This window comes from Citrus clementina, unplaced genomic scaffold, assembly GCF_000493195.1.
Source record: "Citrus clementina cultivar Clemenules unplaced genomic scaffold, Citrus_clementina_v1.0 scaffold_2, whole genome shotgun sequence".
In the NCBI taxonomy this organism is placed as follows: Eukaryota; Viridiplantae; Streptophyta; class Magnoliopsida; order Sapindales; family Rutaceae; genus Citrus; species Citrus x clementina.
Window position 1 is genome coordinate 32501738 of NW_006262688.1, and position 26962 is coordinate 32528699.

The 26962-nt window shown below is 33.6% G+C and overlaps 4 protein-coding genes across 5 annotated transcripts; 2 read left to right on the plus strand and 2 right to left on the minus strand.

Moving 5' to 3' along the window:
* Window positions 1–353: 353 nt before the first annotated feature.
* LOC18051784 (transcription factor DYT1) lies at window positions 354–1455 on the plus strand. The gene is made up of 4 exons (XM_024190975.1): window positions 354–590; window positions 716–889; window positions 976–1152; window positions 1384–1455. The coding sequence occupies exons 1-4, from the start codon at window positions 414–416 to the stop codon at window positions 1453–1455; spliced, it is 600 nt and encodes a 199-aa protein (XP_024046743.1). The 5' UTR covers window positions 354–413.
* Window positions 1456–2890: 1435 nt separating this feature from the next.
* On the minus strand, window positions 2891–3768 carry LOC18051785. The gene is made up of 2 exons (XM_006449096.2): window positions 3213–3768; window positions 2891–3104 (listed from the first exon to the last, which is right to left on the minus strand). Exons 1-2 carry the CDS (start codon window positions 3652–3654, stop codon window positions 3046–3048), a joined length of 501 nt encoding a protein of 166 aa, XP_006449159.1. The 5' UTR covers window positions 3655–3768; the 3' UTR covers window positions 2891–3045.
* Window positions 3769–5326: 1558 nt separating this feature from the next.
* Window positions 5327–7091, minus strand: LOC18051786. Its single transcript, XM_006449097.2, has one exon. The coding sequence runs from the start codon at window positions 6430–6432 to the stop codon at window positions 5611–5613; it is 822 nt and encodes a 273-aa protein (XP_006449160.1). The 5' UTR covers window positions 6433–7091; the 3' UTR covers window positions 5327–5610.
* Window positions 7092–18894: 11803 nt separating this feature from the next.
* On the plus strand, window positions 18895–21990 carry LOC18051787 (transcription factor bHLH112). Of its 2 annotated transcripts, none has more exons than XM_006449099.2 (7): window positions 18895–19494; window positions 19815–20427; window positions 20505–20618; window positions 20789–20854; window positions 20972–21037; window positions 21134–21184; window positions 21276–21990. In XM_006449099.2, the coding sequence occupies exons 1-7, from the start codon at window positions 19088–19090 to the stop codon at window positions 21426–21428; spliced, it is 1470 nt and encodes a 489-aa protein (XP_006449162.1). In that variant the 5' UTR covers window positions 18895–19087; the 3' UTR covers window positions 21429–21990. The 2 variants fall into 2 exon arrangements, with proteins under 2 accessions (XP_006449162.1, XP_024046978.1); XM_024191210.1 differs by having other exon boundaries at window positions 20972–21031.
* Window positions 21991–26962: the final 4972 nt, after the last annotated feature.

Genomic DNA, 26962 nt, shown 5'->3' on the forward strand with positions numbered 1-26962 from the left:
AACTAAATATCGACATAGGATAATTTAGTGAAATGTAAATCAAAGACTTGTAACGAGACTGATATTGGAACTAACCTGGTTGATTTACTTACAACGATTAAAAACAAAACAAAACAAAAAAAAAAGGAGAAAAGGCTGAAACTGAATAACTGATAGAATCTGGGACCATTAGCAAACCAGAACACCAAATGTGAAGCAGTGAAATGAGTGCTTATTTTTTTGCCTAACAAACTACAGCACCAAATGTGAAGTTCTGCTTTCTGTCTCTGTGTCCTTAAAATGTCAGTCTTGTGAGAAGCAGCAATATATACATAACTAAAACCCCAGAAGCAGGCCCAGGACAAGGTGGTAGTTACAAGAGCTAGCATTCTGCCACCAAATATCAGCAGCAGTCACCCAGCCAGCCTCCTCCAATGGAATTTTTAGGCTCTGCCTCCACTCAATCATGCATTACTCAGAAGCGGGGGAGACGTGTCTACGGCGATGATCGGGACTTCAAGAGCAAGAATCTCACTGCTGAGAGACGGAGGAGGGAAAAACTCAGCAACAGACTCTTAACACTCCGATCATTAGTCCCCATCATTACTAATGCATATATTCCTCACTTGTCCTATTTTAGTCGTATTATTAATTTAAAATGGCATTCCCCCAAAAAAAAAAATTTGTTATTCTAATTGTGGTTTTGCTTTCCTTTTTTTTTTTTTTTGGTAATTAGATGAACAAGGCAACAATTGTTGAAGATGCCATTACTTACATTGAGAAGCTGCAGATGACTGTCAAGGTTCTTAGTGACCAGCTGCTTGAAATGGAATCATCTTCGGAGGAGTCAGAGAGGCCTAGAAACGATGAGATCAATGCTGCTGAGGAGATGAAGAAGCATGGGATAGAGGTTGAATTTTAATTTTCACTCGCATTATTCTGGTTTAGTGTGTAACTAATTGGAACCAGTGCTTTTGTTCTTTCTGTTGACTGCAGGAAAAAGTAGAGGTCACTAATGTTGATGGGTGTAAGCTCTGGATAAGGATTATCTTCGAGAAAAAAAGAAGTCGAATCACCAAATTTCTGGAGGCTATGGCTTCTCATGGCTTTGAACTCTCAGATACCAATGTTACTACTTTTAAAGGAGCAACTCTCATCTCATCATGTCTCAATGTAAGTTGGAATCTAACAATCATTTCATCATTTAGTTAAATTCTTATAACAACAATCAACGAATTTGATCTTTGTAATTTTTTTTTCTTTTTCTTTAGTTCTTTTTTTCTAAAAAGGTACTGTTATAGACAGTTGCCATGCACTCTGCCTCACGATTCCCATTTATGCTGTAATTGTACTAGAAATTGAGACATCTTAACAGATATATGTGTTTGATGTGATATGCTGCAGGGAGTTTACAGTTATAAGATTGAAGCTGAGCAAGTGAAAGAGCTGCTGCAAGAGATCATCAAATCTATCTGAAGACCAATCCTGGAAGTGTTACTGGAAATTCATTGGTTTATCTAATAATCAATTCTTGGATTCTAGAAATAATTTAGGAGTTTAAAATTTAATCAACTAATTGACTTGTTTGGCTGGATGAAACTTTTAAAATTTAAGTGTAATTATTATTAAATATGAGAAAAATTGTTGTTTCCGGGAAACTGTAGTAAATTCTCATATAATTGTATTCTCCAGAAAATTTTATTAATAAAATGATTATGTTTCCTAAAGAAGTGATAATTCCCAAAAATGGTTATGTTTCCTGGCAGAGGCTCACAGCAGATGCAGAGATTTCTATGGCCATCTGTGAGAATGCTGAACACTGACTGGCTGATATCTATAATTAATTTCTTAATTGAGAATGTTAATTAAGGCTTGGGAGAGTTCAATTGACTTGCTAGTTCAGCTGCAAAAGACTAAAATATGTTTGCCCTTTCACTTGACTGATTAATTTATTGCGTTCAAGTACTTCAACATTAGCGTAGTTTATGGCTCGATTGCTACTCTTATGCATGATGTTATAATTGGCTGAGTTTTTTTATCTTTACAGCTGAAACTGAAACGAGTTCACTGGAAGCCCTAAAAGGTGCTGAACCCGTTCCATGTCCAGCTCCATCAGAAGTTGGTATAACATCGGAAAGTCCAAGTATCACACAGATCGATGGGGAAGCATCACTCAACAGATGACTCTGTGACAGGTGGAGGAGTGATCCTTGAAGGATTTATCACAGCCATGGTTGCAGCTGTTGTATGCTACATTCAACTAGAAATTAAGAACCATATATCCCTTGCCACAGTTTGATGAGAACCTTCTTCTTTGGTAAAGTTAAATTTGCAAACAAAATTTTACCATGATTTGATGTATCAAAAGATGATAGAGTGGCAAACATTGTGCATGTATTCTTAATTAAGAAAACATGATAAGACGTGCATAATGCTGTTGCTTTGAATGATACACATTGATGTGATCAATGATCATTTAGCACTATTCTACCACATGGTAGCTCTTCATCTTTTCCTTTGGGAATAATATTGTTAAGTTTTGGCACCCAACTGATATTGATGTAGAGTGGAAATACTCAAATCACATAAGCATGCATGAATGATGGCATGGTGAAACAAATGCTGTCAACTTGAAATTAATTTGGAATTGCAAGCGAGTTCAAGACTTATGCTAAACATGGAGCAGATTGAGCTATCCAAATCAAGAACTCAAAGCAATGAGAAACTTCCATATTTTAACCTGCATAATACTTCATTGATCATTAAAAAAAAAAAAAGACTATGGCCATAATAAGAATAAGATAAGTGATAAGGAAAATCATTCAAGATCATTTTCTATGCTTTTGTGACTTTTTGTCAGTTAAGAATATAAGAATTTAGAAGAGTTTTTCATTTGATTCCAAAAAAGGGTCCCCAAAATTTCCATTTTTACAGCCTCAGTAACATCTATAAACTATACTCCACATATTTCTTCACCTGGCTAGCCACGGAGGAAGAACTAAAAAAGGGGGGAAAAAGCACACACATGCACACACAATTGTCTCTATGATGCAAAAGTAAAACCTTTCATCTCTGAACTTGAAATCCCAGCTTCCTCCCAGCCTTGTCCACCAGATCACCCTCAACTGCAATATTGCAGCTTTGTAAAACTACTTTTATAACATTTCAATGTAAAATTTTAATTTTAATTAAAAAAGAAGAATCAAGTGACGAGCCAAAAGTAGGGTGCGTACCTTGAATATGCTTGCAAACAGGAGGATCTTCAAAGAGAGAAAGAGAGAGTTGTTTACGAGCAAGACCAATATCAATCAAGATAAGCCCAGAAGAGGGATCATTCACAATGATACCCTTAACAGGCAGCCAAAGGAAGAGCTCTTCTTGAGTAAGACCCTCGAGTCCCACAAGCCCACCATAGCTAAGATTAGCTCTCACGACACTGTCAAAGAGAACCCTCGTGTCAAACTTAGCCATACATGGGCCTTCCAAGTAAACTTCCAAGCGGCCATTTTGATCCAGATTATAGGATTTAACGTTTTCCGGGAAGAGACCGCCGGGCAAGCCCCGGCTTTCAAGTAGGTTTTTTAAGGATGAGGTGGCCGTCGGAGGAAGGAGAAGAGAGAGAGTGAGAAGGAGAATGAAGATGGATTTTTGTGTCAGAGTCAGAGTCAGAGTCATTGTTCCGCTCAAGTTCAGTTCAGGTTAAGGTTAAAGGAATGTGAAGACTGAAGGACAGCCAAATATTTCTGCTTGTTGAGTGTTTTTTTTTTTTGTTTGTCCAAAGGGTTTTAGTTGTTTTCATTACTAATTTTATTTCTGTTGAGACTTTCGAGGGTCGAGTGAGAGTGAGTTATGAATTATGATTACTCGGTGGGGGCCAGTTAAGACTGTCCAAATTTTGAGTTGGCATAAGTTTTCTTAATTGACCCAAATGCCCTTGTTTAGATGATATCAAAGAGGGTGATATGGTATATTCAAAGTTTGCTTAATGGGTGTGATGAGACAATTGAGTGATTGACCTTGAAGCAAACGTTATTTTATGTTCATGACTGACTAGTCGACAACAAAACAGAGTAGCCGAGGAATCCAATTCCAGGAAACAGCAGTTTCAAAACTCACCAGAGACAAATGATAAGACGAAGCTACGTCGTTCCTCGATCGGTGAAAACTGGCTACAAGGTTTCTTCGCATTCGTTGGCCTAATTTTTTAACCATTTTTATATGTCCTTTATGCTTGACAGCCAATATGGTCTATTCCCTAAACAGATGAAATGATAACAATCCATGAAATTAAAACAAAATCCACCAATTAACAATTCTTTTTTATATATAAAAATAATAATAATTACTGAAGAGCTAAAAAATTCTCTCGAATTGTCTTGAAAAACACACCGTGCAATATAAGCATGATAATGTCCTGTCTTGACCCATTGAAAATCTTTTTTATTGTGTCCAGCCGTCCAGCTGGTTAGAACCCAAAAAAAAAAAAAAAAATCCGACTGCAGGTTTACATCGAGAACAGGTAATAAAGGTTTTTTTTTTTTTTTTTTAAATATAGAAGTGGGCATAATATAAACAAAATTATCTTTCGTTTTCACCAGAGTGACTTTTATAAAATTAGCGTTGAAATACTAAGTCAAAAATTAAATTAAATCAGCCACACTATGTATATTATAAGTGTTAGTTTTTGAACTTTGAAATTGGACCCCCTTCAAGCACGGGCGTCGCAACTCGCAATGAATAAGAGATTAATATAGAAAGAAAAATGAAAGGCTTTGAAAGTTAAATCTATCGTTGTATTTGAATTGATCAAGTGAAAAATGAGTTGCCACATAAATAAACAAAATGATCATATGCACATTCATATCTATAAACACGGTTTCCTTTCTCTTTATGACTTTTAGTTACATTAATGATATCATCGTGCATGTATTAATTGAAATGTCTTATGCTTCTTTCTTTGACTGGACCCTCCTCTTCTCCCATCTTTGCTTTCATATGCTCGGCGTCACTTTTGGAAGTTTCCAATTCAATCAAACAGATAAAATAGCATATAAAAATATGTAGTGTTATCTACGGTAAAATTTGAAAGATCTCATATCTATTTGGCTTTTCCCTTCATGAATTTGAAATGTCGAAAGTTAAATACTAATGATTATGGCCTTTGTGAGCCCCGAGTGGACTGGACACACGTTTTAGACCCAACGGATCAATCTATTGTATTAGGCCCAGCTCACTAGGCTTGGATTGGATAATGGGTCGGGTCAGCAGGCCTTACTGTTATTTATTTTCAAGTATTAATCGAAAAAAAAAAAGTATTGATGAAAAAAAAATCACAAAAAACAATATGGAGAAATGAATAAGGCCTTTTATTGAGAGCTCACTTTAGGAACTTTGCAGTACAAAACAAAACAAATCAGCTAGCCTTGTAGCTGACTGTGTCAATTATCAGGATACAAGAAAGAGAATTTTTGTTACAAGCATGTATCAGAAAATCTGAAAGTTGCGAATCGGAGAATCCTCAACATACTCAACTTTTCTATGAAGAGATTGTTCGTTGCAATGTGTTCGGTAGCTGTAGAGTGCATCATCTCCTTCTCCCTCCTGACCATAACAAGTTGTTCCATCTCTTCTTTAACCATAAGGATATGAGCTTCCAAAAAGGTAATCAGCGGTCTCTTTCCACTGGCTGCAGCTGCTGCTTTCTTCATTACCATTAGCAACTTCCTGACATTGTCCATTTCTGTAACGAGCTAAACAAGGCCAGTAACCAAATAAGCTTTCACAAAGATCAATTGCTTCCAAGCCATACCCTGACGGAATCTGAGGCACTCTCTTCTCAAATAACTCATAACCGTTCTCTGACTCTGAGGAACCGTCAGGAGCATCGCCAATGCCATTTCCACTGCTAGGTTGAAGCTGCTTCTCGTCTTCAATAGTTGGAGTTGTTGGTTTACTTTCGATGTGGGGTTGGGGTTTTGCGGCTGCAGGAGGCTCCTCAGCCTTCTCTTTTGGAGGCAGGGCAGATGAATCCTGTGAAGAACGAGGATAACATGTAGCTTCTGATGGAGACAGCGGTTCGCCATAGGTAAGAGCAAGATCGTAGCCACCAGCATAAGGTGTGGGATCATATTCTTCGAACTCAGGCTCGTTGAATTCTTGCACTGAATAAGAGATTCTGAACTGAGTTGCAGCATCATAAAGATAGGAGGATTTTGGCTCGCTGAAAGTGGAAGAAGATACAGAGTATGCAACTACAGAGCCATTCACCGGAGGATCGTCATCATAGGCGCCATAATAAGGAGTTGGATCATATTCAGAGTGAAACAAGTTTTGATTGCTGAATTCATGGCTGCAATCGTCCCCCACCGCTTGAAATGGAACAACATCATAATTGCCACCGAAAGGAGCTTGATAATAAGGCTGATCATAGTTGTAGCTGTAGTAATAAGCCATTGCAATTCTAGAATCTTCAACCTCTGTGACTATACCTTAACCTGCGGTTCAAGTTTCGAGCAGCAAGCAAATCCTTGAGCAGAGCACACCAGACAAGAACATCAAAGGATAAGGCACCGGCTTTCCAGCGAACAAATTGCAATTATCAAGAGGTGAATCATTATCTCTGGCTACCAGACAGTTTTTATCTTAGAATTCAGAAAAATCCAAATTGGACGCTACTGCTCTGCGATTATTACGGCGTAAAGAACAAAGCGATATACGCAATTGCAAGCAATAAAGATGTTAAGTTTTAAGGAAGGTTATCACAAATGCCTTTAGTCTTTAGTGACGACAACAATTTCAAAGGCAGAAATGATTGTGAACTTCAGAGAAAGCACTTGATCCCAAATGCGACCGGAAAAGGAAAAAAAGAAACAAAACAAATTTGCCTTTGGTGATTTTTCAATTTGGGAAGAAGGATGGACTGGAATCCAATAGCGTAGCCTAACGTTGGTTGACAAGTCGGCATCATCGACCCCGATCCCAGAAATAGATGGGAAGAGTGAAGACAGTGGTGATGGGCCATGTCCGTTAGGTTAAATGCGTTTGGATTATCTTTTATCATATTTCTTTTGCTTGCCACGTCACGTGTGCAAAATTTTAAGAGGCCCGCTTTTTTGATTGAGGGAAGATAAAATGAAGACAGAAACGGCTCCTCTCTCTCTTGTCTTCTCCATGGGCCTGAGGAGAAGCAAATTATAAGTCACTAAACGGCAGCAACATGTTGTCGTTTCTGTCTTCATTTTATCGTACTTTAGTTCAGTTATCATTTTCTAAATTTCAATTTGCGTGCAAGAGAAAATGCAAGAGAAAATTATTCAAGTAACATGCAACTTTCCACCTGGCGCCGCCTATGGAAACTGAAAACTGAAAAGGGTGGGGGTGTGTTTGGTATTGTTTTTTTAAATGATGTTTTTGAATTTACTTTATAGAATAAGAATTATTAGTTTTTGGTGTATTTAAATATATATTTGGTTGATTATTTTAAAATAGTATATGAAAATAAAAATAATTAAAATGTATTTGATTGTTCGTCTAAAAATTTGGTAACAACAAAAAAGAATGATAAAATAATTTAATGAATTTTTTTAATATCTAAATATTTTAAATGGTCTTTTATTATTATTATTATTATTATAGATGTTAATTTTAACAAACAATATAAACAACTAAGATAGTTATAAAAGGGTATATAATTTATAATATAGATTTTATATCATTTAAAAGATTAGTTAATTATATTGTTGGATGATTTATACTCATAAATTATAGATGATATATAATTATAGCAATTTGATATTCGTTAAAACACTAATTATTATTAGTAGTAAAGAATTAAAATAATATTGCCGTACTATTTTTAAAAATTTATTAGTATATTATAAAAAGAAAAAGTTAAATTATAACATGAATAAATAATATAATATTAAAAAAGTGAGTGGATGGTGGGACCCGTATACTATTATTAACAAATAAAACATTAAAGTTGTAGCTTTAGTGGGCCTAAAAAAACAAAAATCAGAAAACATTAAAAAATTATTTTTTCCTTTCTTTTGTTAAAGTAAAAAATAAGATGAAACTAGTCCTATTTAATCCTAACCAAAAGCATTTTCTTATTTTGTGTTTTTGTAAAATGAAAAATGATAAATGTAAAACAATATCAATCGCACCCTAAACTTTGCTCTGGTTTAAGCTAGTTGTGAATTCAGTATCGTCCATATATTTAATTCCATATATTTCTAGTAATCAGTAGAAATTTTAGGAGTAGATACATAAAAAATTAGAAATAATCACAAAATACAAATAAAATTTGAAAATACAAAATAACATAAATAAATCATGTAGACTAAGAAGTATTTAATTCAACTGATACATTTATACTATATTAGTATATGTAAAATAAGTTTGTAGCTACATTATTATTCTAAGGTTTTGGTTTTTCAAGAAAATTTAATTTTATATGGACTTTTTATTTGTTGGTTTGGCCTCTTCAAATTCAATGTTATTATGCTATGGCCCTTTCAAGTTTATTATTTTTATATGTAGGTCCCGACAAGCCAAGCTAAAATGGAAATCATAAAATCCTCATTCCGTCACTGTATAGTGTATTCTGTATACGGCATATTTACATATTACAAATCATTCGTATAAAATTATAAAAATCTCTTTTTAAAAAAAAAAGAAAAAAAGAAAGGAATCCATTACAAGTTCTACTTAAACAACAATGGGCCGAAGGCATTACACAAGTTAGCTCATTGAGCTAGCTAAAGTCCCCCATCTCAGCGTGTTTGGGTATTATGCTAACGGGCCAATTGTGGAAATATTGGGCTTAAGACTCCAACAAGTCCAGCCTTTCAAAGCTTGGGTCTCTTCAAAATTATAAAATACGATTACGAGAGCACATCTTTTTACTAATGGGTTGGCGAATTGGCACCCTTCCAAAATCCTTTTAAAACCCCTGATTACCCATATCATTCTTTTTAAATAAACACAATTATGTAGTGGATCCTTCAATTTTCTATTAATTTCTTGCTCATAAGATTATTTTTAGAGTACTATTACCTCAGCTTCCGCACAAACAATTTCTATAGGTGATAAACTTCCTAATACAAATCAATAAATTAAATTGAATATCTCTAAGACTATGGTGAAAAAAGTTTTATTATGATAGAGTATTTATCTTTAAATGTAATTGTAATAGAAGAAGGATTTTGAGAGGAGTGCCGATAGTTCAACACTTCACGGATTTATGCATCAGCCGGCCCAGCGATTGTTGCACAAACAGTCTGGCCGTAATCTTAATATACTGCAGCCAATGAAACTACTAGTGAGTGCCAAGTAGCAATAGCTGCACATTGCTATAAGTCAAATACAGCCTAGTCAACCCCATCCATTTGTTCTGCTTTCCAATTGACTTTAGATGCATAAAAAAAATTCAATGGCCTACACACAGGAACTAAATATAAATTTATGTTCATAAAAAAAAAAAAAAAACTGTATCTCGTCCGCTTTCAGCTTTGACAAAATGCTAGTTTAATTCTCCGATGTACTACCAACTTCCAAGATTAGGTACAAATTACATCACCAAAACTATCAAATCCGGTTCAACAAAATCAAGACAATTGCCTAACTAATAGATACGTCACACACACACACACACACATAGAGAGAGTTAATTATACTCTATTTAGGGTATACTATAATTATATTAAACGGATGCTTACTACAATAACAAGACCAATGGGATCAATTATATTTTATCACGATTATTTTACCAAATCTACGTTGTATAAGCAGTTCAACAAAACTTGTTTATTTTAGAAGATATACTAATTAAGACAATAGGGAAGAAGAGATACTACAAAACAAGAAGAAAAATCAACGTCAACTACATATGTGTATGTGTGTGTTTATTAGTGCATATCTCATATGATATCCTATATACTAGTTTTGGGGTTGTCATGACTACCGGGAATGAAGAAATTACTATCTCAAGAATTAATTATTAAGACTAGTGCCCAGTACGTTGCTTAAATTAATTGATTGATCATGTATATCCAAGTATACATGGGTGCTTCTAAGAGTATTTTTGAATTAGATTTTTGTAATACTTATATATAAATTAAAGTTATCAATTAAGTATTAGGAAATAGATTAAAGTGACTACTTAAAAGAATGGATGAAATATTAAAAATATTCTCTCAATTAAACGAATAAGAATACTCTCATGACATCAGTGTTTTATAAGGTTGGCAATGAGACTGGGTGGGATGAGATTTGTCAATACTAGTCTCGTCCCATCTATGCAAATGAGATTAAAAAAATGTTCTATTCCCATCCCTTTATTTTTTTTTTGGGACAAAAACTTGTTATAGTCCTATCCCGTTAAATATCTCGTCTCATCCCATTATCCTAAACAATCTCAAATATAAATAAATAAATTCTGACTTTTTTTCTTTTAAGGATCATCATAATTCAATATGACAAAAATCTTGAATAAATACAAAATAGAATAATCAACTAATAGTTTTATTTTGATTACATGGATATTCAAATATAATTTTATGCTAACATTTTTAACTGCCTATTTGCTTCTATTGCACATTAGTATTAAGACTTACGCTTCAAAAACTATAGATTTATTTTGATTACATGTATGTTCGAATATAATTTTATGCTAACATTTTTTAATTGCCTATTTGTTTCCATTGCACATTAATATTAGGACCTATACTTAAAAAACTATAGATTTGGATAGTAATTGACTTTAGCCATGTTAAAATATTCAATAATTTAATAATATAACAATAACTAAACCAACAGGGTTGGCAATGCGACGAAATGAGACGATATTTGTCAATCCCAATCCTGTCACATTTCTGCAAGTGGGATAAAAAAATTTCCATTCCCAATTTTTTTTTTTTTTGGACAAAACTATGTTCCAATGCTTTCCCAGACGAGATAGGATTTTGCAAGATCCCATCCCAATAAGAGAAATTGCCATCCCTAGTGTTTTGTAAATAAGAGTGGCCTTAAATCATGCTTTTTAGAATTTATTATCCAATTAATTGAAGTTTTGTCTAGTTAAAATCAATTTACCAAATCTTTTAAGTATCTTTTTCATAGATCTTATAGTCCTAAAATTAGGTTGCTGGCTTATTCATATAGTGTGACTTGGATACTTAATTGATATTCGCACCAAAAATATGGAAGTGCAGCAAGGAAACTCATGATGATTTCGTTGTTTGAAAAAGTGGTCGTCAACCTGAAATTTAAAACCTTTCTTATTTTCTTGGTTGAACTGCACATAACTTCTCTTACGGTGGTTGCCTTCCATCCAAATCTTCGATCCGATACAATTTCCACCAAATTCGCATCCAAGAGCAGTTTAACCTTCCTTTGATTGGGTCATTTTGGAATGTAGGTCTTGGAAGAAACTCGTGTTGACTCTTTAGAGGATAATTAGCTAGTGTGGGGGTATGTCGTGTCTTGTTTGACTTAATCTGGCAACAAATATCTGACATGAACATCTAATCTTGTTTGTTTCCCACGCTTAATTACATGTCCGTTAACTAATAAGCGCCCGTAACACAAAAGTGCTTTGTATGAGTCTTCTTAATATCATTATCTTAAGCTTTGTTTTTATTATCACTTTGGGTAAGTTGCTTAATCATTCCAACTTCTTCCTCAATGAGGCAATGCCACTCCGCTAAATGGACTCTCTGTCTATATATATATGTATGGAGAAGGAATCGTGCGGTGTGGCCATGGGAAAATCACATAAGAAAAATCATCTACACATAGTCTTGTTGGCAAATATATATGACTAGATATACATCATTAATTACTATATACAACATCATGAAACCTAGAAGAAAAGTCATAAATATATTATAAGTACTCTTCCAATACATGGCCACGACTTCTGAAAGTCCATCTATTAATCAAATTAAAGTTGACCCATCTCTGAATTGTTTCTTGGCGAGCAATAACGATGTCTTCCCATGGTCTCGTGAATTTTAAACACAAATGAAAAATTAATGTGAAAATGTATGTTCATTTTATGGCGTGCAAATAACAAGGATTGACAATTTTTTATATAATAATTTTCACCCAGGAGTCTTAAAATCTTTTAGAATTATAAGGGGTTAATGCGGGAGCCGAATGATGGCTAGCTAAAAGAATATTTTCATCAACATGGGTCAATTGTCCATGTCAAACCCCACTCACAGGCAGGATTAATTTCGTGACAATTTATAAGTCCACAATGTCAATGATTGATGGTTTGTTATTGTTTGAATTTAAGAGCGTTCTCTTCGGTTCAAAATATTTCTTTTTCTTAAAAAATAAAAATTCAACTCCATAGTAGTCAAACTAGACAAGGATGGCTATAGAGAGGAGGACACAAATTAAACCCTAATTACCATGAAAAAAGGGACAATTTAATTAAGGGAGAGTAGTAGGTAAGAATTTAAAAATTTTGAACTATGTAGGACGGCTGGAAAAAGCAAGTGCTTAAAGCTTTAATTTTCTCTTTAATATATATTACTTTCATTTAGCATCTCATATCTATCCACACATCAATAATTGAATCAGTTGTAGGATGGCAGGAAAAGCAAGTTTTAAAATCTTTCTTTGATACACTTCCTCGTTATTCAATTTTTTCATCAAGCGAGGCTCGTCCACAAATCAATATTCAAATTAATACACGTCACAAAACCATTTGTTGGTTTTCTCATTATAAATTATAACCAAAAGCATATCTAGATACCACAGTTACCTTTGGCTTTGCTAATTAGCTCAGAATAGTCGTGTCTCATGTCATTAAGTTCCGAAAGAGGGCTGCCTGCTACTGCTAGTACTTGAGCACTGAAGGAGCTCAATGAATCTTAATGATTGATATCGATTTGCATCAGCGTGGTTCTTCAATATATATATATATATATTTAACGATTTTAAAGCTTTTGATTCTATTTTGTTATCATCTAACTACATAGATAACACTAGCTAGCAGCAAGCCCTAACAAAAGAGTTTAATTATGCTATCAGTTTACATATATAGGGGTGAACAAGTTCTTGCCAAATTAAAATAAAACTGGGCATCACTGCCTTTGTCAATCTACATATATATCTTTACCTTCAGATTGAAAGTTACAGTCAATATAATATTGAATTGAAACCCATCAGGCCCCGCAATTGGTGGTGCTAGTTGACTTAATTGAATTTTTTTTTTTTTTTTTTGGTTACTACAAAAGATAGATGGATTGAAATCCACTCAGATAGGTAATAGGAAGGATTAAAAATGTATTGCACTACGTTAATAAGGATTAATTTCAACTGAAATTTTGGTTAATCTCGATGTTTTTTCCCCTTTTTTTTTTCAAAAAAAAAAAAAGAAATAGTAAACTAGCCAGCCGCAAAGGATGCTTCTAGTCTAAAAAATTAGTGTGAACGGTAAAGAAAATTATGAAAAACATAAATAGTGGGCGGCTCTCAGCTCTCTCATGGATTCATGGTTCGCGTTTTACTTGAGTTTAGGTTGACTAAACGAGCGAGCAACGCACGTTTGGTTTGCAAAACGCATGGACCATTTTGCTAAGATTTGGGACACAAATTTTGTTACTTGGTCAACTCCTGGCCACAAACACAATGACCCAAAATCTCATCGTGATCAATGCCAATGGCATGGGTCTCTGTCTTTCTCATTTCTTTACTGTTTTTTATTTCTATGTATTTCCTTTCGCATTCTTTTTGTGGGTCCTTCGGCACGCGTCTTGTTTGCACCCTCCTGCAATCTGCCACGTGATCTCGTGAAACTCTTTCCCCTCGGGCCACTATTCCTGTGAGACCAATCCTGTTCAAGTACGTGCCCCCTTTGGTCATCTATTACACCTCATGGTCACCTCAGGATCACGTCATCATATATATCGCTTCGTGTACTTGCCAATTTGTGCTTATTTATTGTCCAATGATAAAAGCCTCTTACGAAGAGATAACCAAGTTTGATGTTGCTATAGAATATTTTAATCTAAAATTATGGCTTGATTAATGCACTGGATGTTATATAATTACTGTTTTTATAAAGTGCAAATTAAGTCATGATTATAAGAATACCTAAAGAATGTATCTTTCTCTATTTTTACCTGAAAAGAACTAAAGAATGATCGAAATCATATTAGTAAACTTGTATTACTTGTTGTGTATGCTTAGCTTAATATTAATTGGAGTTATCTAATGTTTTCACAATTGTACATGTTCCTTTATTTACATAACAGATGGGTAAAATTCATAAAGATTAATTCCATCTCACAAGTACATGAATGAAGTAAGTCATGTGTGAAACATGTGCTTGTATATACACACACATACACATTACAATCATAATCCTGCTCTATACATCGAATCTGTAGCTAAAAGTAGACATTAATTGAGCAATATAAGGCAAGTGGGGTGATTAAAAAGAAAAGTCAAATTTATGAGTCAAGCTTATATATTAGTTAATTGTTGTAAGAAATCAAAGGAATTTATAGTTTCAAACTCTCTCTCTCTCTCTCTCTCTCTCTCTCTCTCTCTCTCTCTCTCTATATATATATATATATATATATATATATATATATATATATATATATATCTTGTATTCTTGTTGTCACAAAAATTAAGATATGATTACCATCTTGAACAACTCTACCGGTATGTGGTAGGAGTCATAAGGCGTGACATAAGAAGCAACAAGGGACAAAGTAGTCAATTTCGTGGAGAAGAAGGGAACATTCCACAGTCAAAACAAGACGAATACAAAAATCCAAGGTGTTGGGTGGCTGTGAGTTTGACCGAAAATACCCTTTTCGCTAAAATGCAGCTTCAATATCTTGCTATTATGCGGAGGTACTAATTGGCACTTGGCAGGCTACGCGCTGCAATAGCAACATATATGCGTTATGCAGAATGCTTTATCTAAACCAAGTAGACCAAAATCTTTATCATGCTCTTACACAAACAAGGATGTGCATATTGCGATGCTTTCTTTGGATTTCTCAATGGCAGCACCCTAGCAACTGATATGACTCCATGATTAATTAGCTGATGGATTTGGAATCTTCCCTTGAGCCATGAATTGACTTGAACAAATAAAATAAAATCAGTTACACACACATGCGTGCACGCACACACAAATTTTTTTTTTTAATTTGAAATGAGTTAAAAATATTGTGAACATTAAAAGAATAATTTACAACATTGTAAATCTATATCAAGAATATGAAAGAAAAAATTTGAACAAATTCACGTTTACACACACACAAATTATTATATATAAAATTAATTTTTCAATAAGAGATTCCCATAAATTAAAAGATGGTAAAAATACAAACTTTAATACATTTTATAATATCTTATAATATATTTAAGATGTGTATGCTTTTTTAATCTTTTTAACTTTTGTCTCTTACCAAACTTTAAGAAATCCTTTACTATATATATACACACACATATCTCTTGGATCCTATGCAAATCCCACTATAGTTATTGATAATCACGCGCGAGGAACGATTGATGTTTGGTCTGCCAATTTATTTGAAACCATTGCTTTCTTCTTTTGCCTTGCCTTTGCTAATGGCAAGCAACCATTATCAATTAAGTTCATCAGTTTAGCTATCTTCTTAATTCTTATCCTCAAACTCTAGGGATGGCAATGGGGAGGGGAGGGGAGGGGAGGGGACCAATCTATCCGTACCTATCCCCAATATTTTGCGTATGCCCCCGTCCCCTCCCCATTCCCGTCAGAATTGCTTGAGAGAATCCTCATCTCCTCCCCGAATAATAACAGGGGATCCCCGATAGTCCCCGATCCCCGAATAACTAATATATATATTTTTTTAATTTTGAGTTAATTATATTAAAATAAAAAATTCAAACAAAAGTAAAGTTCGAAATATATTTTACATTAACATTGATCCATTATAAAAGTCACATGCAAAATACAAATTATCAAAATAATTATCTTTGTCAATATTCATAATCCTACAATAAAAAGAAAAAGAATTTACTTTTATATCGATCATAAAATAAATGAAATAAATGTAGTTACTTAATTAATATTTTTAATAAAACAAAATTAAAATTAAAACAAAAATTTTGGGCTAATAGAATCTACCCAACCTTTTTAATGTCTTAAATAAAAATTTAAGACTTTAATTAGTTAATTAGGCCTAAAAATTTAATAATATAAATATTTTGATATTTGTTACTTTTACCAATATTTATAATTTTATAATATAATTCAAATTTTATTATTTATTTACTAGTAATTTTAAAAAATACAATTAAAATTAAAAATTAAAATGGGGAAATGGGGAGGGGATGGGGATTCCACCTCATCCCCGCCCCTTCCCCGAATAAGAAACTGGGTAAAAAAATTTCTCTGTCCCTTCTCCGAATAAGAAATTGGGTATAAATTATTCTCGTACCCTCCTCGAATGGGGAAAATCTCTGAGAGTACCCATCCCCGTGGGGATTTTTGCCATCCCTATCAAACTCCCCAAAATCGCATCGCATTTCATAATTTATCCTTTTGCATCTGATGTCTCCCCACATACCATATAAAATCAAACAATTTGTAAGTTATGTGTATATCGAATTCGTGGGTAAAAATATAGGTAAAGAAATTAATTCATAATAATAAATAAAAGCTCTCTTATTTTACCAAACGGCGAGGAGGCGAAGTGAAAGTCGTACGTGAACGTTAGGACAAATAACAAAGAGGAAGCTGTCTGGATCGTACTTCGACTCACAAGGCTGAGACTGGCCTTGCCAAACAGGCCCCACGACCACGAGTCGCTGCACGCGAGCGTGCTCTGTGGATCCTATTTGACTCACTATTTTTGGTCATAAGCATGACATCCAATTCTCTCTCTCTCTCTCTCTAAAAATGAATTATAAAGATTATGTTCTTTAATTATATAAAGATTATGTTCTTTGATTATTTTAATAGTTAAATTAAGGAACATTTAAAAGAAGGGAATTATGCAATTTAAAATTGTAAACTTGTGGACTGACTTGGAGAATACTTTGACGGAAGTAAACACTTCCAACTCCCAACCAATTAATTAAGGTTTGTAATTAAGAGTAAAGTTTCGTTAATCAATCACTAACATAATTAATACATTTAATATTGTTTTGTTCCCTCTTAAGTTTATTTTATTTTAACGAAGGAATATTTATACAAAAAGGAAAAATACCGTGTATATATATTGAGGAATTAATGTCAAGTAAGCTAGCAAAAGAGTCATGGATGATGTCTCTTTCGGTACATCTCCCGGCAGTTTAACTTCGAACTCATGCATGGATGATGGATCCGGCCTAACTTGCCTTCGATTCTTCAATATTTCCAAGTCAATTATTTTTAATTTGCTACTCTTTATAATTTAAAGATTTTTTTTTTTTAACTAGAAAATAACTCTAAATGATTTTGCATAATACTGGGAAGATGTTGATGTGTATATCTTCTTGATTAACACAAATTTTGGTGACTTTCTCCGTTGACTCCCCCCCTATTTCCGGTGTCTCCATTCGCAAAATTAGGCAGCACATCAGTCAACTGCTTATGTCAAATACTAGTCTTATTGTTTGGTCCGCAGTGCTACTACGAATGGTCACCATCTTTTTGGACACCACATCTTCAAATATTGACCAAATTGCTAAATCCAATTAGTAAATTACATTGAACAGAAAGAAAATTCTTTGTATCTGAGAAAATACATTCATTTCTTAAACCCCTGATGCAAATACCACGACATCAAAAATCTAGTTGGAATTGGCTATATTTATAGGATTGATCATATCAGATGCTGAAATCTCAATCCAAATATATATTTTTTTCATTATTATTATTTTTGTCACCAAGGATTCTTGATTATTCGAATGTGAACAAAATTGATATCCCAAAAAAAAATTTCGGGCATGGTCCCCCGAAAGAAAAAAGTTTATTTGCTTTGCATTTTATGGGAAATTGATATGAGTGGTGTTGCACGTTGGTTTCTGGAAATTAGGTTAGAGAACATGTGAATGCAACTTCGAGAATCATTTTGATGATTAATTTGCACATAGCAAATCAAGGACTGGATGGGAACTTAATTTTTTTTTTTAATAGAGTTTTTGTTTGTTTGAATTCTTCAATTCGCGAGCTTCCATTTCATGATCACCTATGGAGACAGAAGTGTGAAACACTCTTAAGAACATAGGAAGTACTGCTGCCTTATAATTGTCTCTTAATTTTTGTTTAGGAATATTCAAACATATATCATTGTTGTTTGGATATATATCGTTAATCTAGTGGATTTTAAAAAAATTAATTTTCTGATCACAATTAGCTTTAACAATAATTGAATTTAAAGAAAAAAAATGGGAAAAAGAACAGGACGTCACGCGCCTCTGGAGCGCGGTGGGCTGGCGGCCACTAGAATATAGAAACGTAGAATGCTATACTACAGAACAATCATTCTATTCGGGACCGTGAGTCCCCAAATGGTCCTATAAAATATATTTCAGGTTATCTTGTATTTTCATTTTCGATTATGATAATCAAACAAAGAAAACCAACCGTCTGATTGAACAAAGAATCCGTCCATAAGCGTGACGTGTCGGTCAGATCAAAGCCCATCATCGTCATCATCATACCGCATCCCTTTATTTAGAAGGAACAAGAATTTATTGTATAAAGTTGGAAGAAAAACAAATAAATATTGTTGTTATAAAGCAAAGAAAGAAAGCAAAAATTCTTTCTTCCTTTCTTTATTACTATTATTATTATTTTTTAGTTTTATAAAAAAAAAAAAAAGGGAAGGGGAGAAATTCGATTCAAAAATGCTTTCTCTTATTTGTCCAATCATCTTTGAAATGTCAACTAAATTCCGGTAATTTCCATGGTCCGTACTCGTCAACCGTTTCATATATAAATTGCACCCCCACCACTACTGTCTAGCTTATTGATATACTTTCAAATTATAGGTAATTCACTCACAAGGAGTAGTTAATAATATTATTATTCTTCTTCTCAAGAAGCAATACTGAAACCCCAACACAGGAATAATCAATAAATTAATTATTGGGGGTACATATGGCTGAAGAGTTTCAGACGGGGATCTGCGGAGGAGCTTGGTGGATTAACCCAACACGAAGCAGCTCATTATCGCCTTGTTCAGCGGCAGGTATTGGGTTGAGTGATCACATGGGCAGCTTTCTTTGGCCTAGTAATGATCATTTTCATATGGTTGATACGAAGACAACAACGTTAACACCTGCAGGCACAGCGACAACAAAGTTCTGTGAGGAATCAGCTAATAATAATAACAATAATAATTCAGTTTCTGCAGATACCTCCTCCATGGCTTTTACTCAAAAGCATCAGCAGACTGATTCTGATAATGGAGGCAGCAGCAGTATTTTGATGGACTCAACCTTGCAAATGATGAGCCTTGTCCCTTCGTCATCATCGTCTTCAACAGATTGTTTCCAGGCCTTACTGTAAGTAATTTGTTGGTATACTATACTTTATTTCATTCAATAGGTCATCTGTTTTAATTTGAAGTATAGATTTCAATCATGTTATGTGGCTTCCGCTACAAGTCTATTATACAGTAAAAGAAGAACATTAACTAGTACTTACAATAACTTTTTAGTTTTCTTTTGTTAGATTCAAGTGGGATAAAACAAAAAGAAAGTCAATATATATGATCCAATTAATCCATTAGGTTTGAAGGGCATGTCATGGGGAATTAATTTCGGTAAATATAATCAACTTGGTTATTATTGTGTTATCATCGATCTTACATACTATTTGGCAGTCGCGGGAACGGAAGAGCTGAGAACAATTATCGAAGCATGAGGCTAGAAGATTTGAATTCTCAAATCCAAAAGGAGTGGAGTCCTAGCAAGAGCTATGCCAGTAGTGCAGGAGCAGGAGATCATCATCAAGAGTGCTTCTCCCTGGACCAAAGCCACCCTGTAATTAAATCAGCAACAGCAAGTTTCCCCGACAACTGTACAGTGAGTGAGAGTAATTGCCAAGGCTTGTCCCCCGGGTTTCCAGTGGATTCAGCTTCATACGGCTACACTTCAGCATTGTTGCAAAGTTATTTTGAACCTCAACCTCAACCCGTACAGCAGCAATCTCTTTATAGCAGCAACAACACCCGGTCAATGGGTAACTATATGTCTACAGCAAATTACGGGAACAATTATAATGAAGTATCACCTCCTTGGCCTAAATTTGCTGCTGCTTCCTTCGTAAAACCATCATTGCCCAAACAACAACAACAACAACCAAGTGGTGGCTTGCACTTCTCCAACAATACTCCCTTTTGGAACGCCACCGCCTTGAATGACATTAGTAGACCTGGAGGCCTTCTTGCGGCTGAGCTTGGAGAGAAACGCACTTGTCCCACCTTCACGGCAAAGGTATTATTAATTACTTGGCTATTATTCTTTAATTGCTTAATGACTTATTTTAATGGATTCTGTACTTAATTAATTAGTATAACAACAACGAAGAAGTTCGTGATTCGGGGTCTGCTGCGAAGAAAGGAAGCAGTGAGCCTGCATTCAAAAGGCCTAGAATTGAAACTCCATCGCCTTTGCCAACTTTTAAGGTAACAACAAATATATATTCCGTCAAAGTCTTTTCTTCTTCTTCTTTTAATCCCCTAGTAGCGTTTGAAACTTTTTCTTCCCCAGTCGATCGATAATTTAATTTTTTCAATTTTTTTCCATTAAAGATTTGGACGAAAGCTCACAGCTATAGATTTGTTACAAATATCAGGTGCGGAAAGAGAAGCTAGGGGACCGAATAACTGCCCTTCAGCAATTGGTTTCGCCTTTTGGAAAGGTGGATTTTTGCATTTTTCAACTTTTTGATCATCCCGAATTATGAAAAATCTCTTCAAAGCTTTAATTAGCTTGGCCTGAGGTTAATTAAAATGAATTATTTGTATTTTTAATTCAGACTGATACAGCATCTGTTCTCCATGAGGCTATTGACTATATCAAGTTCCTACACGATCAAGTCAGTGTATGTTACACTATCCATATAATATATATTTCTTGTAATTGAAGTACAACCCTAATAAATATGCATAGCTCTAATGAAATCTTTTATGTTATTCAGGTTTTGACTACTCCTTATATGAAGCAAGGAACCCAGATTCCACAGCAACAGGTAGCAAAAACAATCACTCACTCGTTACTCATTCCTTACTACATGTTCATGCATTGTCGTCTTGCTTGAATTAGATTCGCTACTTTTACAGAGTTGTGATCATAAATTGAAGGATCCAGAAGCGCCAAAACAAGATCTAAACAGTCGAGGACTTTGTTTGGTGCCCATTTCGAGCACATTCCCAGTTGCCAACGAGACAACAGCTGATTTTTGGAATCCAACATTTGGAGGAACTTTCAGGTAGACAAGAGATCCACCAATTAAGTTGAAACAAGTGATTCTCTATCTACAGCCCGTTTTATGAGAAAATCCAGCCAAGTCGATGATGATAACTACAATTTAACTAGAGAAAAGAAGAAAGGATAACTGAAACTTAATTAGAAGCTACATTAATCAATGCTTCGCTGTACCCGTCTTGAGAAAAAGATATAAAGAAAAGGAGAAAAAGAGAGAACAAGGAAATGACCCTTCAAAGATGGACAAGCAATACTGGGCCAGCTACAAGCAGAATGATGGAGGCTAGCAAATGATTATTAATTAGGAACTGCTATATATATATAGATAGAGAGAGAGACACACACACATGTAAAGCTTGTTCGTAAGAATAATCCAAGTATTTAATTTGTTATAATTTGAGGGTGGGTTAGCATCAGGAACAAGTGCTAAATTCAGCGAATAATCAACATAAATTAGGAGATAATATTTAGTATTTTGTTGTTGTTGTTAGTAGCTGAATTTAGCAGATGGGTTTAGACAGCCTTTTGTTCCTGTAGCTGGTTGTCTGAATTATATATATATCTATTATGATGGCACGACCACCTTTTTATCATTTAAGGTGGAAAAAAAACCAAAAAAATAAAAAGAAACAAATAAAACCTTATTATACTGAATTCTTCTTATTCAAGATATAAAGGGAGTGAGTGGAGCTCATTTGATTGGCTTCCTAACTTTTTCATTTGTTTATATCTTTGGAATTTGATAGTGGAAGTCAGAGCGCGCGGCCCACTATTCCTGCTTTTAGGGTTTCTGATTATTGGAGAGACACAAACTCAGAGCAAATGAGTGAGAGAGATATAGTTCTATATTTATTTATATATGTGCGCCTGTGAACAAAACTCCATATATCTTGCTTCTTGCATAAATTATGGTCTCTCAATTATAAATTAGAATAGCGACACATTGCGCTTCATTGCTTATAATTTGCATTGTGATAGTGTAGATACCCCCCCCCCCCCCCCCTTTAAACATAAGGCTAATTGCCCTAATGCTGATAAGGGTTACTCAATTAATTAACAAATAAAATTCCTAACCGAATGATCCTTGTTTTATGGCACTAAAAGTATTCTAAATCTATAACTGCAATTTCAACAGGACGTGTCTCCGTTGACTCTATTGTCCAAGTTAAAAGCTATCTAGCGCCTATGAGTAAGAATTCTTGACGACATCTGAAGCCTGCTTAGCTGATAATCTCTTGTTAATCATTATGTTCATTATGTTTGTTACGTTTCTTTAGAGAAAGACCTCTTGTTCAAACCTAAGCTGATATTCTAGCTCAACTTTATCCAGCATGAATAGTAGCGCATGTGTTGTTATAATTGCTCTTGTCGTATTCCACTGCTCTACAAGATATAGTTGTACTGTAATAATTAAACAATAAACATATCAGCAAAAGTTGTCATATATATGAGAGGATTCAAGCAGGCCACTACATATGTTTCAATCAGGTACCAGCTTGATATGTTCATGATGATCGCAATACATCAGGGTTATAACGGCCGGAAAAGTTATTAAACCATGGTGTAATAATTTTTTCTACTATTACATTATTAAATTATATAACTTGATAATTTTTATTTTTATTTTTATTTTTCATGAAGTTTAAGATTCTATACTAGATTAGTAATATATGTATACATAAATGTTTTAATCAAGTATCCTGAACTTTGTTAAAGTTCCGAGAAGTTGACTTATTAGTCATTAGACTACTAAATCATATTCCAAACTTAAACGAAGTTCAAGATCCTATATCATATTAACACTTTATATATGTGATAAATTTCTTTATATGGCTTACATAACTTTCACATATTTTAACAAAGTTCAGGATATCCTCAACCAAATTACTATTCTAGATTACATAAGTTTCTTTAGAATGAAACTCTTGTTTAAATTCTTATATTATGTTTAATTTCTTACTTAATTAGGAGGGTTTCTCTTCGAAAGCGGGGAAAAAAAAAACAAAATGACATTGTAAGAAGGAAGCTTCAACCACTTCGAATTTTTAATTAGAGACCAATGTTGCATAACTAATCCTTCGTGTTAGTTGCAGCAAACCCAAATGAAACAATTATACATAAATTTCTCTTCACACACATTATATATTTAACTTGTAAATTTCACATCACTTTAGGGTATGGCCGAGTGATTTCTAGTAATTTTGTTTGAGAAACTTTGAATCCTATAGGGTGCTAAAAGCCAATTTGGACTGTCCACCCCCTGCCTTTAAGAAAATTTGTAAATTTCACATATTTATATCATTTTCACTGGACATCTACGTGATTACAATGTTCCTTCATCTGCAAAATAAGAAAATTAATCATCTGTAACAATATTAGATTAGGAAAAAAAAATTATTTAGTGGAATAAGTCCTTTGCGTCGTAATTTTTTAGAGTAAAGATAAAAAGATAGCTTACTCAAAACCTCATCTTAACCCCACATAAGAGTAAATAAAAGTTGAACTAGTAATAAAATTATCCCAAAATTTGGGTTGGTGGCTTGGGTGAAAGAGCTAGCCTACTCAAACCTCATCCTAACCCCACAAAAGAGCAAATAAAAGTTGAATTAATAACAAAATTATCCCAAAATTTGGGTTTGTGGATTGAGGTGGGGTATATTGATTCAAAAGACGCATGCTTCATTTATATTTTATAAGGGAGAATATTATTTTAACTCAATTAAGGAAGGAATTAGGCCCCATATTGTAATACGAGGACTCAAACCCATGCTTTTACATACTTAATGTGAGAGTATGAGTTCCGACCACTTGGCCAATAAAATGAAGTATTTTGAACTTATTTACTAACGATTAAATTTCGAAGATGATATTACTTTTTTTTTGTCATTTTTGAATATGAGACAATATTACCATAATTTTAATATAAAGTATTGTTTGAATGGTCAAATGGAAAATTTTAACCAGAAGATAAGAACGAAAAGCAGCGCCAGCTGCATTCTAGTTAAAGAAGATGATAAGAAATCAGGAACCGTTTTAGCTTTGAAAGGAAAAGCAAATTGAAAAAGTTTCAGGTTGACTTCTATCCTTCCTTTGACCTTTCCCACTCCTTCCAGGCTCCAGCCGTAAATGTGTAACATATTTCACAATCCATGAAACCAAGAACCAGAAATATATGCCCAAATATATGTGGATTTGATAAAAAAATGCAAGCCGGTTAATGAATGTCGTCAATAAAATATGGGGGAACCAAAATGAGTAGCTTAATCAAGTATGCCAAAATCAAAAGATTAAGCTTAATATTGAAGAATCCATATGACAAGAGACTAATCATGAGGAAAAGTACTTTAATCGTTAAAAATCATGTTGATTGGTATCTATTTGCTTCTGCTTTATTATCTTTTGGTGACCTTGGAGTTGATGGGCTGATGGGTATTATGCTTTATACCTTCAAGCATCGGGATCAGTACCGCCGTTTAGCGTTGAGTACTCAATGGAATTCAATTCTTCTATTTTCTTTTGTATAAGGTAAGGTTATATACTTGACTTGATGATAAAAAAAGAAGAAACATACATAAAAGGAATTCTAAAAAGGAAAAGCATCTAGGCATCATTGTGATGTTAATAAAGTAAACGAGTCCCAGTAGTTACAATCTTACTTTAATAGCTTGCTTTCTTTTCCTTGTTTTGGCTAATCAAGTGCAAAGTACTCAACAATTTGTCTTCTGCTACAAGTTTTTAAATTCTAACTAGCTAGCTCAAAAGTGTTATTTCTTTTTGCAACTTTGAATCTAATCTTGTGAGCCATTTACAATATGTGAGCCATTTACAATATATCTATATATAAAAATATATTTATAGGCTTAAGCATCCCAAGCTAGATAGAGAGAAGTTTGATTTACCGATACGTATAAATTTTCTTTATGTCTAGCTTAATTAGCTTTTTCAGAAAGTGCTTTTTCTTCCCTTGTGTTGTCAAGTTCATTGACTCTTGAAATGTTCCCATCTGAAAGCAACGTAGTTCCCCTTCATCTCAAAAGGAATCCCAAAATCTTAGCTCACTGCTTCTAAGTTGCGGGATGATTAATATTTTTGAGCTTCATAATCAGAGGATTCTGTGTCGGGTGATCCAGACTGGCATAATAAAACATCATCCACCATTAATGTTGTGAGTGGATGATAAGTTGTAATGCGACTATAGTATTGGATGCCATGTTGGCTAATAAAATTTTAAATGGACAATATAACGTTTTGTAATTGAAATCGTGTGACATGTTGTTTACTAGCCTTTCTTTCTGTGAGAAGTTTTGCTCTTCATCCATTTGAAATCCACTAACGGGACTAATAAACCCTGGTTTAAGTTAATTAGAATATTAATTCAGTACATATGAAACTAATCAAACAATTTTGATGGGATGGTGTGTTGTACATGTTTAAATAGTTCAATTCCCTCACCAGAATATTGTTTCAATTCCATTTATAATAAACATGAAATTACCCATCACTATGTCTTTTTTTGGGAACAATATTGGGTTTTAGGTGGGCTTAAAGATGCTTGGTAGTTGAGTTAATCCAGAACTCAAACTTGGGCAACTAGAAATTTTGGGCCAGAATTTCTTTAGCAGAAACCAGAAGGAAAGAGGCACAACAGAATTGATCTTCATCTTAGGTTTATTTCTAAAGCTGAACTACAACTCGAGAGACGCTTTCTGCATTAATCTGAGGACCCTAACCGATAAATGCTCAGTGACAAGACATAGGCTTCCGTGACAAGACACGGATGGACTTCTCATGGGAAACATACTACGAGAAATCCTCTTTAACATGCAATTGTAAATCACATGTGCCATTGTCTATGTGAGATGTTAAGTAGCAATTGATGTTGCTTCAATGCCACTAGCCATCTTCCATCTTAATTCCGAATATTAATAATGCTATATTTACATGGTTTAAATATTTAATTGAGATTCTTAATGATTTGTTATTAATTATTGAAAAATTATCACTGCATCAACTTTTTTTTCTTCTTATGTTCATCCAACCACAAAAAAATTTTAACATATTCTCTGCACTACTTTTTTTTTTTTTAATTTATATCAACTAGCCACTTTTTAACTAACACCGTTAAATAATTTAAACGAAATAATAATTTTACCCCTAAATAAATTAAAAGATCATTTTATTTTACAAAAACTTTAAAAAATAAGAAAATTATAATTATAAAAATACCCCTAAGTTTAATAAAAAATAAATCCCAAACAAATGTGCTCAAAATTATAATTAAAAATTTTTAGAATTTAATAAAAATCCCCTAAATTATTAAAATTTTAGGATTTATTTTTTAATAAATAAATTCAGTTATTTTAATAAAATTTTACAAAATTATAATTTTTAATAAATAAATTCAGTCATTTTTATTAAAATTTTGCAAAATCTAAATTAAATAAAAATTAGTTGAGCACCTTTGTTTGGGATTTATTTTTTATTAAATTTAGGGGTATTTTATAATTATATTTTTCTTATTTTTCAAAGTTTTTGTAAAAAT